Source organism: Prionailurus viverrinus, chromosome A3 (genome assembly GCF_022837055.1).
Source record: "Prionailurus viverrinus isolate Anna chromosome A3, UM_Priviv_1.0, whole genome shotgun sequence".
In the NCBI taxonomy this organism is placed as follows: Eukaryota; Metazoa; Chordata; class Mammalia; order Carnivora; family Felidae; genus Prionailurus; species Prionailurus viverrinus.
Window position 1 is genome coordinate 30,125,228 of NC_062563.1, and position 15,849 is coordinate 30,141,076.

The 15,849-nt window shown below is 41.5% G+C and overlaps 1 protein-coding gene across 3 annotated transcripts in view; it reads right to left on the reverse strand.

The window, feature by feature from the left end:
• DNAAF9 (dynein axonemal assembly factor 9) overlaps positions 1 to 15,420 on the reverse strand; it is a 131,339-nt gene extending 115,919 nt beyond the window's left edge. For 2 of the 3 annotated variants that reach the window (XM_047852348.1, XM_047852349.1), the window contains exon 1: positions 14,861 to 15,420. In XM_047852348.1, coding sequence (XP_047708304.1) covers positions 14,861 to 14,943 — 83 coding nt within the window. In that variant the 5' untranslated portion in view covers positions 14,944 to 15,420. The remainder of the gene's footprint in view (positions 1 to 14,860) is intronic. The other variant, XM_047852346.1, reaches the window with a different exon arrangement.
• Positions 15,421 to 15,849: the final 429 nt, after the last annotated feature.

Sequence of the window (15,849 nt, forward strand, 5' to 3'; positions counted from 1 at the left end):
TCAAAAATAAACTCCTTTTGTGACTGGCTTATTTCACTCACTATAATATCCTCATGGTCAAATGATTTTTCACAAGGGTACTAAGACCATGCACTGAGAAAGGACAATTTTTTCAATAAATGGCTTTGGAGACACTGTATATCCACATGCAAAAGAATGAATCTGGACCATTACCTTACATCATAAATAAAATTTAACTCAAAACAGAAAAAAAGACCTAAATGTTAACCTGAAACTATAAAACTTTTAGAAGAAAACATATGGGAAAAACTTCATGAAACTGGATTTGGCAACAATTTATTGCTATGACACCAAAAGTACACACAACAAAATAAAAAATATGTAAATTAGATTTTATCAAAATTAAAAACTATGTTCATCAAAGGATACAATCAACAGAGTGAAAAGGCAAGCCCGCAGAATGGGAGGAGATATTTGCAAATCACGTATCTGATAAAAGGTTAATATCCAGAATATATAATTCCGAAGGAAATTACAGAAGACACCAATAACGGAAATACATCCATGCTCATACACTGGAAGACTTCATATTGTTAAGCTATATATATAATTCCGGATATTAGCCTCTTACATATAAAGCACTCCTACAATTCAACCATACACATGCAAAAAAAACAACAAAAACATTCAAAATGGGCAAAAGACTTGAATATACATTTCTCCAAAGAAGATACACAAATGGCCAATAAGCACATGAAAAGAAGCTCAACATCACTAATCATAAAGGAAATGCAGATCAAAACCACAAAGAGATACCATTCCCACACAAATTAGGATAGTTACTATTAAAAAGAAAACAACAAGCAAGGATGGTGGGGAAACTGGAACCTTTGGGCATTGTTGGTGGGAACCTAAAACAGTGTAGTCGCCATGGAAAATGATATGGCAATTCCTCAAAAATTAAAAATTGAGGGGCAGGGGGAGGGAAAAATGAAAAATAGAATTACCCTGTAATCCAGCAATTTCACTTCTGGGAATATATAGAAAAAAAAAATGAAAACAAGGATTTGAAGAAATATTTGTATACCCATGTTCAGAGCAACATTATTTACTACAGTCGAAAGGTAGAAGCAAATATCTATCAATAGATGAATAAACAAACTCTGCTATATACATACAGTGGAATATTATTCAATCTTAAAAGGAAGGAAATTCTGAGACTTGCTAAAACATGGATGAACCTTGAGGACATTATAATAATGAAAAATAAGCCATCCATAAAAAGACAAATATCACGATTCCATTTATGAGATATACTTACTATATTCAAATTTATAGAGACATAAAGTAGAGTGGTAGTGTTGAGCTGGGGGAAAGAGGTGGGGTTACTGTTTAACAGGTATAGAGCTTTATAAGATGAAAACAATTCTGTGGGTGAATAGTGGGATTATAGCACAACAATATGAATTACTTAATGTTGCTAAATTGTACATTTAAAGATGGTTAAGATGGTAAATTTTGTTATAGTTATTTTACCACAATTAAAAAAAATTGGGGGTGCCTGGGTGGCTCAGTCAGTTAAGTGACTGACTTCAGCTCAGGTCATGATCTCACAGCTCTCAAGTTCAAGCCCCACGTTGGGCTCTGTGCTGACAGCTCAGAGCCTAGAGCCTGCTTCGGGTTCTGTGTCTCTGTCTCTCTCTGTCTCTGTCTCTGTCTCTCTCTCTCTCTCTCTCTTTCTGCCCCTCCCCCACTCACTGTCTGTCTGTCTCTCTCTCTCTCAAAATAAATAGAAACATTAAAAAAAATTTTTTTTAACTTAGGTTAAAAAAAACTCAATGTCATGTAAAACAAAAAGAACAGAGAGGGAGAATGCTTCTAATGTGAGAGATTAAATAATAATAATCTAATGTAAAAACCTTAATTTCATTAAAAACAAAAACAAACACAGAGAAAGAGCCATGAGACATCTGAGAAAATTTGATGGTAGTAAGGAATTACTATTAATTTTTTTAGGTGAGATGTTATTGTGGTTATACCTAGAATGTCCCCCCCCCTTTTTTTTAAAGCAGATATATGAGAAAGTACTTAGAAGTGTCATGATGTCTATAACTCACTTGAAAAGGGTTTAACAGACAACAAGAATGAGGAAAAGAAAAGAAAAATAAAGATAACATACATGGCAAAATGTTAAAAATTATTGACTCAAAGTGGTGGGTATATCAAGTATTCACTGTACTACTACTCTTTTACCTTTACTGTATTATTTGAACATTTTCTTAATAAAAATCTGGGGATGGAGGTAAGAGGGTCACACGGAGTAACTTTAGGGCTTTTAGAAGTAGCACAACAGAAACTGCAAGATAATCAAGATTAAAGGTAAGAAAGCTTCTTTCCTTGGGAAATTATCTGCCTCTCCCCCACCTTTTCATATTTAATACAAGACCAATCTTGCAATCATTCTCTACACCAATTTCATCAAGTTGGTGGGCTTCCAGGCCCATTTCCTAACCCAAATGAACAGCAGTCGACTGACTGCCAAGGGTACCAAGAGCTCTTTGATTTTCAAACTAACAACGAGCCAGTGACAAAAAGCATGAATAGGTCATGTGACCAGGAAACAAACAGCTCCCCAACTACTGCTGTGGAAAGCCAAGACAATACTGAGAACAGGAGCAAAAAGCATTTCTTTTCCACAAGTAGCTTGGCCAAATAAAGTGGAAGCATATAAAATGTAGAAAGACCTTCCTTTTCCCAGAGTAAGACATTTTCCTAATTAGTATCTCTTTTCTTGTCAAATGAGTAAAACTAAATTGTTCTTTCCTCCACACATTTTCCTGCTTCCCAAATTTAATTTTTAACCAGAACATAGCCTATTATTTGTCACTAAACCATTAAACTTGTCACTTATTGAAATACTTACCTATTAAAAAAAAACCCAGTTAAGTATAGAGAAAACCACAATCACCCGATTCCCAGCACCCAGAGTTAGTCTCTATTATTAACATTTTGGTATACTTGCTTTTATCTACCTTAGTACCACATGTAAAATACGTATTATCTTTTTTTTGATGAAAAAAAATGGAATATTACAAAAGTAACTAAAATTGTCATTGTTCCTCACCCCCAGAATTCACCACTGACCTTGCTGTATATCCACCAGTCTTTTTTTTAATAGAAACTTTCAAACATATACCAAGTCCGGCAAGAGCACTGCCCTCTAGCTTTTAGGTCTACCTGAGCACAGCTGGCACATCCTGGGTAGATGGCCTGTGGTCACCACTACTTTACAAAGTTCCTCTTTTAGAATACTTGTAGTCTCAGCAGATGCTGAGGTTTATGTCAAATGTGTTATGTCAAAGGTTATGTCAAAAACATAATGAGGTTTATGTCAAATATGCCACTTGTATGCTATACTTTATTTCTAACTTTCCTTGGATTCAGACTCAAAATCTAGACATGATAGTTGACAAAGTGAAGAAGCCAAGACCCAAACAGAAGCAGTTTACCCAAAATCACAAGGCTGAGTAAAGATTTGCAACCCCAGAACGTGAGCCACCATCAGATACCCTAAGTCTGAACTTTTCCTTTCTGCTACCCCTCAGTGATTTCCTGACAATAAAGTTTGCCACAAAACAGTAATTCTGAATTCTAAAGTCATCTATTTTTCCCATCTTCGGTTTATATGTAACAGTTAATTCACTGGTCACTGCTTTTACAAGTTACCATATACATGGCCAGGTATATTTTCCTGTTTATATTTCATTATCCTGGGTCCCTGGAAGTGAAGGGAAAAAAACCTGAAAATTTTGTTTTTGCCCATTTTTTCTCCATAAGTTATGTTAACTTTTTTATTTTCAAAATTAAACAATTAATGAATATACTGTCCTTATATTCTGTATGCTTTGTGTTTGGATTGTTTTACAAAGTGAATCCTCACACCAATCTGATTCACCTTATAATAGAAAACTGCTGTGAACAATTTGGTGTGAATCTCTCAGTAACATAGTTTGGGTGAGGCTTTTTTCAGAGGTGGACTGTTTTTACATGAAATCATAATCATGAGATATGTAACTGCTCTGCAACATGCTTTTTTCACTTAACATTATACATTAAGATCTTTCCAAGTTAGTACATAGAACTCAACTGCATTTTTTTAATTTTTTTTAACGTTTTATTTATTTTTGAGACAGAGAGAGACAGAGCATGAACGGGGGAGGGGCAGAGAGAGAGGGAGACACAGAATCGGAAGCAGGCTCCAGACTCTGAGCCATCAGCCCAGAGCCCGACACGGGGCTCGAACTCGCGGACTGCGAGATCGTGACCTGAGCTGAAGTTGGACGCTCAACCAACTGAGCCACCCAGGCGCCCCTCAACTGCATTTTTAAAAGTGCTGTACTGTATTCTTTTTTTTAGCCACTATGAACATTCAGGACATTTGTTATTTTTGCAATAGCAACAATGCTTCAAAGAATAACTATATCCGGGGCGCCTGGGTGGCGCAGTCGGTTAAGCGTCCGACTTCAGCCAGATCATGATCTTGCAGTCCGTGAGTTCGAGCCCTGCGTCAGGCTCTGGGCTGATGGCTCGGAGCCTGGAGCCTGCTTCCGATTCTGTGTCTCCCTCTCTCTCTACCCCTCCCCCGTTCATGCTCTGTCTCTCTCTGTCCCAAAAATAAATAAACATTGAAAAAAAAATTTAAAAAAAAGAATAACTATATCCATCTTTGGCATAAGTACAAAAGTTTCTGCAAGGTAGAGACCTAAAAAGTAGCACTGGCAAGTTGAGGTATCCGCATTTAAAATTTTGATAGATCTTGCCAAATTGTTTTCTAAAAGGAGTCACCTACATATACCGGAATACCTGTTCCCCACAACTTTCTAAACCATGTGTTATCACTTTTCAATTAATGTTAATAGTTAGAGTTATTATCATAATTTACATTTTTCCCTAATCACTAGAGAGGCTGTCAAATGTTTTACTGATCATCTATATTTCTTTTTCCATGAATGCCTACTTTTTTTTTTAGGTTTATTTTTGAGACAGAGTGTGCACGTGTGGGGGAGGGGCAGAGAGCGAAAGAGGATCCAAAGCAGGCTCTGTGCTGACAGTAGAGAGTTCAATGTGGGCTCGAACTCAAGAACCTTGAGATCATGACCAGAGCCTAAATCAGATGCTCAATCAACCAGCTGAGCCACCCAGTCACCCCTGTGAATGCCCATTCTTGTTCATTACCCATTTTCTGTTTAGTCATGGGGGGTCTGAATAATTTATATATTCCATCATATTTTAAAAATTGTGTTTTGGTCATATGTTGCAAGTATTTTCTCTAAACTTCTAGACTTTGTTTATGGTATCTTTCACACAGGAGCTGTCAAGTTTTACAGAACTAAATCTGCCTAACTCTACTTTTAGGCTTAGGAGTTTTATGTCTTCCTTTTGTGTCTTCCCCACTCACTATTATTTAAAAAAATAATAAAATGCCAATTTTTCCATTTTATTTGTGTGTGTATTTTAAACATTTATCTCTTTATTCCTATGAAATTTGCTTTTTTACTTTTGTGAAGCAGGAATATAACTGTATTTTTCCTCCAAAATATAAATGATTGTCCCAAGACTACATATTATTCCTTTTAGTCCTCTGATCTAGAATGACACTTTTAGTGTATGATAAATTATTATATAAAGCTGGATCCACATTTTCAATCTTTATTTGATCTATTTACCTATTCTCACAGAAATAGTACATTTAAAACAATAATCAGAGTTTTATGTTATTACTTGAACTTTGTTAATAGATTATTTTTATCTGATATTTTTATCTGACAGTGCACGTCCTTCTATCATTGTTTCAAAGAGTCTATGGCTTTTATTAAACATTTTCTCTTTACGATGAATTATAAAATCAGCTTGTCAAGTTCCAGAAAAATTCCCACTAAGAATTTATATTGTGATCATACAATCTGGTCAGCACTGAGCTCCCCACTCAGGAACATGATATATCTCTCCATTCATTCCTCTCCTGTTTTACGTACTTCTGTCAAGTTTTATATTTTTATTTATATAAGTTTTACACATTCCTTATTAGGTTGACTCCTAGATATTTTACAGCTTTTGTTCCCATTTTGAATGTGATCTTGAGTCCATTACCTTTTTCAAACAATTTGATAAACTCTTATTAGTTCTAATAGTTTTACCTATTACCATAGTTTTCCAAATAGTAAATCATAGCAATTTTATCTCTTTTCAATACTTACAGCTTTTATCCCAACTCATTAATTCTTCACATTTTTTTTAATGTTTTATTTATTTTTGAGAGAGAGAGCGAGAGAGAGCGAGAGTGTGCACACGGGAGGGACAGAGAGAGGAGACCCAGAATCTGAAGACAGGATCCAGACTCTGAGCTAGCTGTCAGCACAGCCAGACGCAGGCCTGAACCCATGAACCCATGAACCCATGAATCAGGAAATCATGACCTGAGCCGAAGTCAGATGCTTAACCGACTGAGCCACCCAGGTGCCCCAAAAGAAGCTATTGTAGGACTTCCAGGGTTTAAGAAACTTGGCTCTGAGTTAAAGTGGCAATTATTTACTCCCCTTGCAAAACTAGAGACTTGAGGGGGCACCTGGCTGGCTCAGTAGTGCAGCACATGACTCCTGATCTAGGAGTCTTGAGTTTGAGCCCCACGTTGGGTGTAGAGATTACTAAAAAAATAAACTTATGGGTGCCTGGGTGGCTCAGTCGGTTAAGCGTCTGACTTCGGCTCAGGTCATGATCTCACGATTTGTGGGTTCAAGCCCCACATCAGGCTCTGTGCTGACAGCTCAGAGCGTGGAGGCTGCTTTGGATTCTGTCTCCCTCTCTCTCTGCCCTTCCCCCCCGCCAATAAATAAACATTATAAATAAATAAACTTAAAAAAAAAACACAGAATAAAACAACAACAAAAAACTTGAGACTTGGAAGAAAGGCAAGAAGACAGGATGTGTAGCAACGCAAGAAACGTCATTTCCTACTGGTATCTTTGCTGTAGCAATAACTTACAATGGAAAAAGCAAAGCCAACATTACCACTGTCATGGTCAAAACATGATTAACCACTGACTATAAGTGATATAAACTCAAAGTGATTTACACACTGATAAACTGAGATACACACATAAGATATGAACGAGAAATGCACTGGCATCATCAACTATTTAAATGACCTTCATTTTCTCCCAGCACTTTGGTGCAGCTCACCAAAGCTGTTAGTAATCCTAAGTAATGTAACTTTCATTCCAGGATGCTACCTCACTGAGGGAGAGACAGTCACCTCATCCATATCCATTCTCCCCTTCTTTTTCACTCACAGTACCCCAATTTTATTTGGGGCAAGCAATGGTGCAGTTCCTCTGCTTCTAGGGCTGACCAATGAGACATGCAGAAGCTATCATGTGGAAGCTTCTGGGGAAACTCTCTGAAAAGAAAGAATCAACTTAACTAGGAGAGCTGTCCTTTCTCTTTCCCCTTGCCTGACAGACATGATAGCTGGAGTTCTTCCAGCGATTTTGTGACCATGAAGCCATGGAATCCACTTGCTAAAAATACCAAAATACACAGAAGAGGCCTGGTTCCCTCCCTGATGACTTTATACCAGGACTAGCCTACACTCCTTAGACAAACATCTTTTTTAAGAAAAAATAACCCCCCAAGTTAAGTCATTATTGTTAAGCATCTTTGACCAGCTAGCAAACATAGTTCCTGATAGGCCACATTATCTAAAATGGTTAAAACTGGTGCCCATTTGCAATTCATGTCTATACATATTTCATAAACTAGGGTGTACAAAATACTCCACAAACTAAATTCAAGGACTTCATAAAATGCTACCTACCACACATGGAAAATGTTATCTGGAAGTCTGTTCTCATGATACTCTAGTGGAACAACATCTTATTTTCCATTTTCTTCCTCTTCTCTGGCTTTCTCTGAGCATTTCCTCACACAATCTGCTCTTTGTAAAGTCAGTTTCACAAGTCTTCATTCAGAAAGCATCCACAATTATTTTCCCTCACTTCTTTGACTATTAAATGCATGCCAAATCTAAATGCAATGTGGGATCTTTGGATCTTGGAGTAGAAAAAAGACATTAGTGGGAAAACTGGGGAAACTCAAATAAATAGTCTGGAATACTAAAAGCCAAGTAAACAAAAGTTACTTAGTAAACTAAAGCACTATACCAGGATTTTGATAAATGAAAATGGTTATACATAAGATGTTAACATCAGAGTAAGCTGGATAAGGGCTATATAGGAACACTCTACCATATCTGCAACTCATCTATAAATCTAAAATCATTTCAAAATAAGAAGTTGAAAATAAAAAACATACCAAGTGAGCTGACTTTTCCTCAAACCGGGGCTCAAAATCACAGATAAAACTTTTTTTAGTATTTATTAAAAAAAATTTTTTTTTTAATGTTTATTTTTGAGAGAGAAAGAGAAAAAGAGTGTGAGTAGGGGAGGGGCAGAGAGAGAGGGAGACACAGAATCCGAAGCAGGCTCCAGGCGCTGAGCTGTCAGCACAGAGCCCAATGCAGGGCTCGAACTCACAAACTATGAGATCATGACCTAAGCCAAAGTTGGACACTTAACCAACTGAGCCACCCAATATTTATTTATTTCCGGGGTGGGGAGGAACAGAGAGAGAGAGAGAGAGAGAGAGAGAGAGAGAGAGAGAGAGAGAATGAGCAGGGGAGGGGCAGAGAGAGAGACAGAATCCCAAGCAGGCTCCACATTCCCAGCACAGAGCCCAACTCAGGCCTAGATCCCATAAACCGTGAAAACATGACCTGAGCCAAAATCAAGAGTCGGATGCTTAACCGACTGAGACACCCACATATAAAATTTTTAAACACCCCAGCTGCAGACTCTGCTTTTTCTGTTCTTTTTCTTTAAACTTTCAGGGCAAAAACAACAATAATTTAAGCTGTGTAACTCTGGAGGGCATCTGCATCTCATTCACTCCCTTCTCTAAAAATCAGAACATCATAGACAACCCAAGAGTTAGGAAACATTATCAAGATACTGTGCACTATTAATGCCACAGTATTCACTAAATAAGAGTCCTCAGTACACAGTCATCCTAGACACAAGTAAAAAGACAGATACTCAGACCTCTACCTCTGGGCCAGAAATAAGACAACCATCTTTGCTTCTATAGACACCACACCAAGCCTCCCTGGCCAGCATCTAAGTATAGGAGGTAAAGCTTTGCATTTTCAGATATACAAAGTCATAGCCTTGCTTTGCATTCTGAGTTTCCTTAAGGCAGGATTATGTGTACAATAGTAATTATTCCTTCTGTAGATCTGTAAACTACAAGAGTACCATGTGTATTGGCCACTGGCCACTATGTATCACCTGAAGAAGTAACTTGTTTCTGTGAGACTTTACTAAAGTGCACTGTATACAGCATCACTATGGTGAACCACTTCTCACCATCTAGCTCACATATGATTCTTCATTCTCTGAACACTCCTGAAATTTAACATAGCCCACAGCTTCAACTGTAATTACTCTCTATTCATTCAATAAATAATTCATGCAAGCAATATCTCACAATAGCTTACAACAGCAATTCATATTTAGTGAATGCTGTCTATGTGCCAGACACTGATATAAGTACCAGGGTAAGCAATGTGGGAAATGGTAATACAAAATGGTCCCAGCCCTTTGGTAATTTCCAGAGGTAACAAAGAAAGCCCTTCCTATGAGTCCCTTATAGAGGATCCCCAGAACAGGAACCCCTTAATCAGACTGCTTTGCTAGAGCACATCTTCCAGTGTTTGTTTGTTTGTTTGTTTTAAGAGAGAGACAGCGCACCTACGTGTGCATGAAGGGTGGAGAGGGGCAGAATGAGGGGGAGAGAATCCCCAGTAGGCTCCACGCTCAGTGCAGAACTCAACGCGGGGCTCAATCCCACGACTGTGGGATCATGACCTGAGCTGAAATCGACTTGGATGCTCAACTGACTGAGCCACCCAGGTGCCCCCTGCCAGTGGCTTCTTAATAAAGGGTGCATGGAAGGTCAAACTTTGAGAATTTGCATGTATGAAATGTCTTCATCCTTCATCTGCCTGAGAGTATGCCTGGATACAGAATTCTAGGTAGGAATCCATTTTCCTTCAGAAGGCACTGCTTCTCCATTAGCTTCTAGTTTCCAATTTTGCTACAATACTATGATTCCTGACCCTATCTATGTGATTTGTCTTTATAGTGCTCAAAAATTTCATGATGTTCTACCTTGGCATGGATATTTTTAAATTAGTTGTGCTGGACTAATGGTGAGTCCTTTTAATCTGGAAACTCATGTCTTCTGGTTTTGAGAAAATTAATTAATTAAACTTTTTGCTATATTTTATTTTGGCTGATTCTCCATGTCATCCAACAATAACTACCCGTTATCCCTTCTTCCACTATCCCTTCTTGTTATAAATACCTACAAACCTCTGGGTCATTCAGTTCTCTACATTCCCTAAAGATTTTTAGCTTCTCAATCACCAACCCACCAGCATTTGGGTCCATACACTCACCAAAGATGAACTGTCCATGTACCTATCTAGTCTGAGACCAATGTATCCATTTATGTCCTAGACCCTATTCCCTCTCACCTGCTCAAGGACTTCACCCCTGCAATTTTCCCTTCTCTCTCTTTAATCACCAATTTGCCTCTCTGTACGCCATCATTACTAATCAACTTCAAACATTTTCAGATGGATTATAATGTCTGCCCACCTAAAACCAAAAAGAACTCTAACACTTCCACTCTTCCAACCACAGCCCTATTACTCTGCCCTTATAGCCACACCCTATTATTTTGCTGTCTGTCATAGCCATACCCATAGGGCTCTGCTCTTCAATCCTTGAAACAACATCATTATGGCTATCTATACTCACTGTCTTCAGTTCTTCTCCCATTTTTTCTTAAACCCGCTGCACCAAACCTGTTCTTGTCAAGGTCACAGATGACCTCCATGTTAACAAATCTAATAATCTATTCTTAGTCTCACCAGCTCATCCACAGTATCCGTCATTTGACTTTCCATGATTGTCCTGTATTTTTTTCCTATCTCAAAAGTAGGAACCCACTGTCCATTATGGTTTCCAAACTGGAAACCATTTCTACACTGTCTTTCCTATATGGAATATCCCAGGGCTTGGATGTTGGTCTTCTTCTCTATCTACATTTACTCCCTGGATCTCTACCCAGTCTCATAGATAAAATAAAAATGTGGGAGTCATCAGCATGGTAGTTCCAGTCCCAGTCTTTCTCCTCAACTCCAGATCTAATGTCTCCATCTGGATATCTATTAGGCAACTCAAAATGAATAAAGCCAAAACTGAACTCTATTTTCTCTACAAACCTGCTCTAATTCCAGTGTTTCCAGTATAGGTAATGGCAACCTCATCCTTCCAACAGTTGAGCTCAAAACCGACTATGCCTTCCAACATTATTGTTCCTTCAGCCCTTTTTCTTCTCAACACTCTTTATTATGATTTTTGCTATTTCTCTTTCCACTTATAAAGGAGCTCTTTGAGGGCAGGGCCTGCCTTGTCTGAATCCACAACACCTAGCACAGGTGATATGTGTATAAAGACCAGTAAAATTTAAACTAATAAACAAGTCCTGAGCAGGATCAGGTCCCTCTGCAGAAAAAGATTTTTTTTTTTTTTTTTTTTAACGTTTATTTATTTTTGGGACAGAGAGAGACAGAGCATGAACGGGGGAGGGGCAGAGAGAGAGGGAGACACAGAATTGGAAACAGGCTCCAGGCTCTGAGCCATCAGCCCAGAGCCCGACGTGGGGCTCGAACTCACAGACCGTGAGATCGTGACCTGGCTGAAGTCGGACGCTCAACCGACTGCGCCACCCAGGCGCCCCTGCAGAAAAAGATTTTTGAAAGAGGAAAGCATATTTCAGCTATTTCCACTGGTTCCTTAGTACAAGTCAAGATGGTTGCTTGGTAATAACTCCAAAATCTCAGTGGCTTCAAACAATGAAGGTTTACTACTTGCTCTACATGTCAAACATAGGTTACCTGGAGGTTTGCTCTGGGGTACCAGACTAATGGACAAGCCACCAGCTGAAGCACTAACAGTCACCATAAGATAGGGAAAGATAGTGGCAAATTACACACCAGAAGCTTTGCCATTTCTGAGCACACTTCACTCATCAAAGACAACTCATAAGGCCATACCCAACTTCAAGGGGGCAAGCAAGTATAATTGCAGCACATGCCCAGGAGGTGGAAGCCAAAAATAGTTGATGGGCAACAATGATGACTACCATATCCTGATAAAGAAGCTTCTAGTTCTAAGTATCATTTTAACTCCTGATCTCTATTCTCCATCTGTGAAAATGAACTCCATTGCTAGAAGAGAACCACACACTTGCAAAGTACTATCTATGGGTCTTTAGGAATGTGACTTCACCAGTTAGGCCTGCCTCTCTCATCAGTCAGGAGTCAGAGTGCAGCAAAGCAGCCAAATATGGGTGACAGGAAAGTGCTAAGCCCATACCTGCCATTCAGTGCCCAAAGTCAGGAAAAGGCTTAAATGAGTAAGAAAAGCATGTTCAGTTCTGTGGAGGTAGGATAAAGGAGGGGAACCTTGACTAAATTTCTTTTACCAAAGGTATATAGAACAGCCAGGCCTTGCAGTTCCTTGCACTATCCTTTGTCTGAGGACTAACAAGTTTCACTCAAACCACTTAAGATTCAGAGTTTATGATTAACAACATTAATCTAACATAAAAATACTAATTTAAAAAAATGCTGTGCACTGTCATGCTCCTAGAAACAAGAAAGGCAGCAGTTAGAGATGGATTTCACTGAGAAGCTTTTTTTTTTTTTTAACGTTTATTTATTTTTGAGACAGAGAGAGACAGAGCATGAACAGGGAGGGTCAGAGAGAGAGAGAGAGGGAGACACAGAATCCGAAACAGGCTCCAGGCTCTGAGCTGTCAGCACAGAGCCCGACTCGGGGCTTGAACTCACGAACCGCGAGATCATGACCTGAGCTGAAGTCGGTCGATCAACTGACTGAGCCACCCAGGCGCCCCTCACTGAGAAGCTTTTTTCTCCTAAAAGTTTCAAAGACTCAAGATTCCTAAGCTGAAGATGATCTAGGATCAACCCCATGTCTACACAGAGCTTAGATTTAATGGATGGCTGCTTTAAATTCTAAAGTATTCTGTGCAGGAGTGTCTGTCTAGTTTAGCAGGTAGAGCATGCAACTCTTGATCTCAGGGTCACTAGTTCAAGCCCACTGTTCGGAATGGAGCCTACTTAAAAAAAAAAAAAAAGTATCCTCCACAGTTTCTATTCTGTACAGAGTTCAAATATTTTCTAACAGTGAAAGTGGCTGCCAGAAATGTTAGGACAGATTGGAGATGGTTACCATAAGCAGCTAAACACTTGGAACACAAGGAATTCCACTGAAGGGCAGAGCAGGAGTTCCAACAATGTCACCTGCCAAATTTGAAGCAAATTAGGACTCCCAAATGCAAATGGGTATCGAGCCCTACCTCCTCCATTCTTTATTCACTCAACAAATGTGCATTAGTTGCTGGGGTGGGGGAAGGAATGCCAGGAAGTAAGAGAGATACAGGATTCTAAGATTTAGTTCTTGCTCTCCGTGAATTTGTTCTTGTTAAAACAAAACAAAAACAAAACAGATTGGCGAGCAAAAAGTTAAAAATACAATGCTTTAAGTACCGTAACAAGAATACAAGAAAAGCCATTTTAACATATAAGTTAACAGCTTCCTTTCAAGGGAACATATTTTCTTTGCTAAACTGCTAAAATACAGAAAAAGGAAAACAAAAAATCGCTCTTCTGGTTTAATGACAGTTTAGCAGTCCCAAAGCCCATTCCGCTCTCTCTCCTTTCTTCCCTCTCAACGATCTCGGCCGCAAATGCTCCTTCATTCCAATCTCCGTTCTCTGCGGGCGGCCCCATAACAGCTCCATCGCAAACAATGCCCAGACTATCAAGGTCAGCCCCAAAGGCACTGGGAGCAGAAATCGGAAATGGATCTTCCTTTAACGAAAGGGGGCGGGGACCCTCCCCAATATCTCCATCCCGAAGCACCCAGAGGCTCGGTCTCTAACCTCAGGGGCTTGGGGTCTGCCAACTCCTCAGGGGTTGGGGTCCGCTAATTTCGGGAGTTCTGGCCTCTTTTTCCTATTTGTCCGGTTAGTTTTCTCTCCTGCGAGCCTAATGACCTCCACCTTCCCCCAACCTGAGCTCCCTATTGTGGAATGAGAGAGCGTCGCGATGCAGTCTGGGGCATGGGGAGGTGGGGGAATGCGCAATAAGGAAGATGCTGTCAGCGTGTGTATATGCAGGGGGCGGGAGGGGGGCACTCTTTAGGGACGCGGCTGTCAAGGGAAAGGCTCTAGAGAAGACCTACTGTATGAGAGATTTATATGGAAGTCGTTTCTGGGGGAACCTAATTGGGGGTTATATCCAGGGGAATACTGTGTGGGGGGGGGGTCTCCACAGATAACCTTTTCTGGGGGAAATATTCCAAGGGGAAGGCAAATGAGTTACGCATAGAGAACCCATTGCGGAGGTTCTCCACAGGGAAATCTTTTCTGGGAGAAACCTACGGAGGCGGAGATGTCATAGTAGGGGGTCTCTATAGAGGAGACGCTGTGGAGTCGTCTACAGGGAGCCATTGTGGGAGCCGCTACACACGGCGCAGTTCCTGGGGAAACGTTTCTCTGGCAGCCGTTTAGGGAAAACCATCTGCAAGGAAGCCATGTCGGACCACGCCCTGCGGCGGGAGGCGTCGCCAGACCCCAACAGTCCGCAACCCCCAGCCCGGCCTCCCCTCTGCGGCATCGGCCCGCGTACCTGACGGAGGGCGACCCGCGGCCGGGGCCGCCGGGGAACCGCCCGCGGAGTAGCCCCAGCCGGTGCGGGGGATACACGTCCATGGCGGCGGAGGAGGACGCTGCGGCTGCGAGGGTCGCTCAGGCCCGCGGGGCAGCTCCAGGCCCGCGGCTGCCGGGCGGGGCGGCTGGGCGTGCCGGGTGGGCGGGGGGCGCGGCGCGCGGGGGGCACGTCGAGGCGGGGGCGGGGCCGGAGGCGCGCACAGAGCGTGGATGGGGGCGTCGGCACCCGCTGGGATGAGGGTGGGCGCACCGCCGCAGGGCCGCGCCCTCCTTAAGCTGCGAGGCGGCCCGGCGGGACGTTGGGAATGCCGGTCCCTACGGTGAGGACTTCCACGCCAGGGCTCTGCCCTGTCCTCAGATCCCGCATCATGGAGTGGGACTCTGCTGCGCCCCCAGCCACGCACACGGACGCGCCCGGGGGCGGGGCCTTACCGCGTCCCGCCCCACTCTGCCGGCTTCGGCCTCCAGCGAAGCCTTCCGCTGTAGCAGCCAGGTCCCGGGGCGCCGCGAGAACCTAAAGCACTACCCGGGTTCTCCTCCCGGTCTTCCAGATGTCCCAGTCCGGTGCCTCGCTTCTCTTTCCTTCCCTGCTGCTAATCAGTTGCGCACCCTCCCTTCAAACATCCTGCCGATTCCTAGCCGACCTCAGGTTAGCAGTGTGCTCACACTCGTGCGCAGGGCATGGGCGTCAGGGGCTCATAGGTTCTCAGAGGATCCCTGCCCTTTCTGTTCAGATCCTGGCTCGACCTGTCCTTATGAGAAACCTAACGCACCGAGACTCAGTCTTTTCGTGTGTAAAATGGGGGAAATACTTAATTGTTAGGGTTATCAGAAGTTTCACTTATGCAGGACATATTTCGATTTTGTTTTGCGTCCCGTATTGACTTGTCAGGATGCCTTACGTGCCCCGTATCCATCTTTTTGCAATCAATTACAAAAATACTAGAA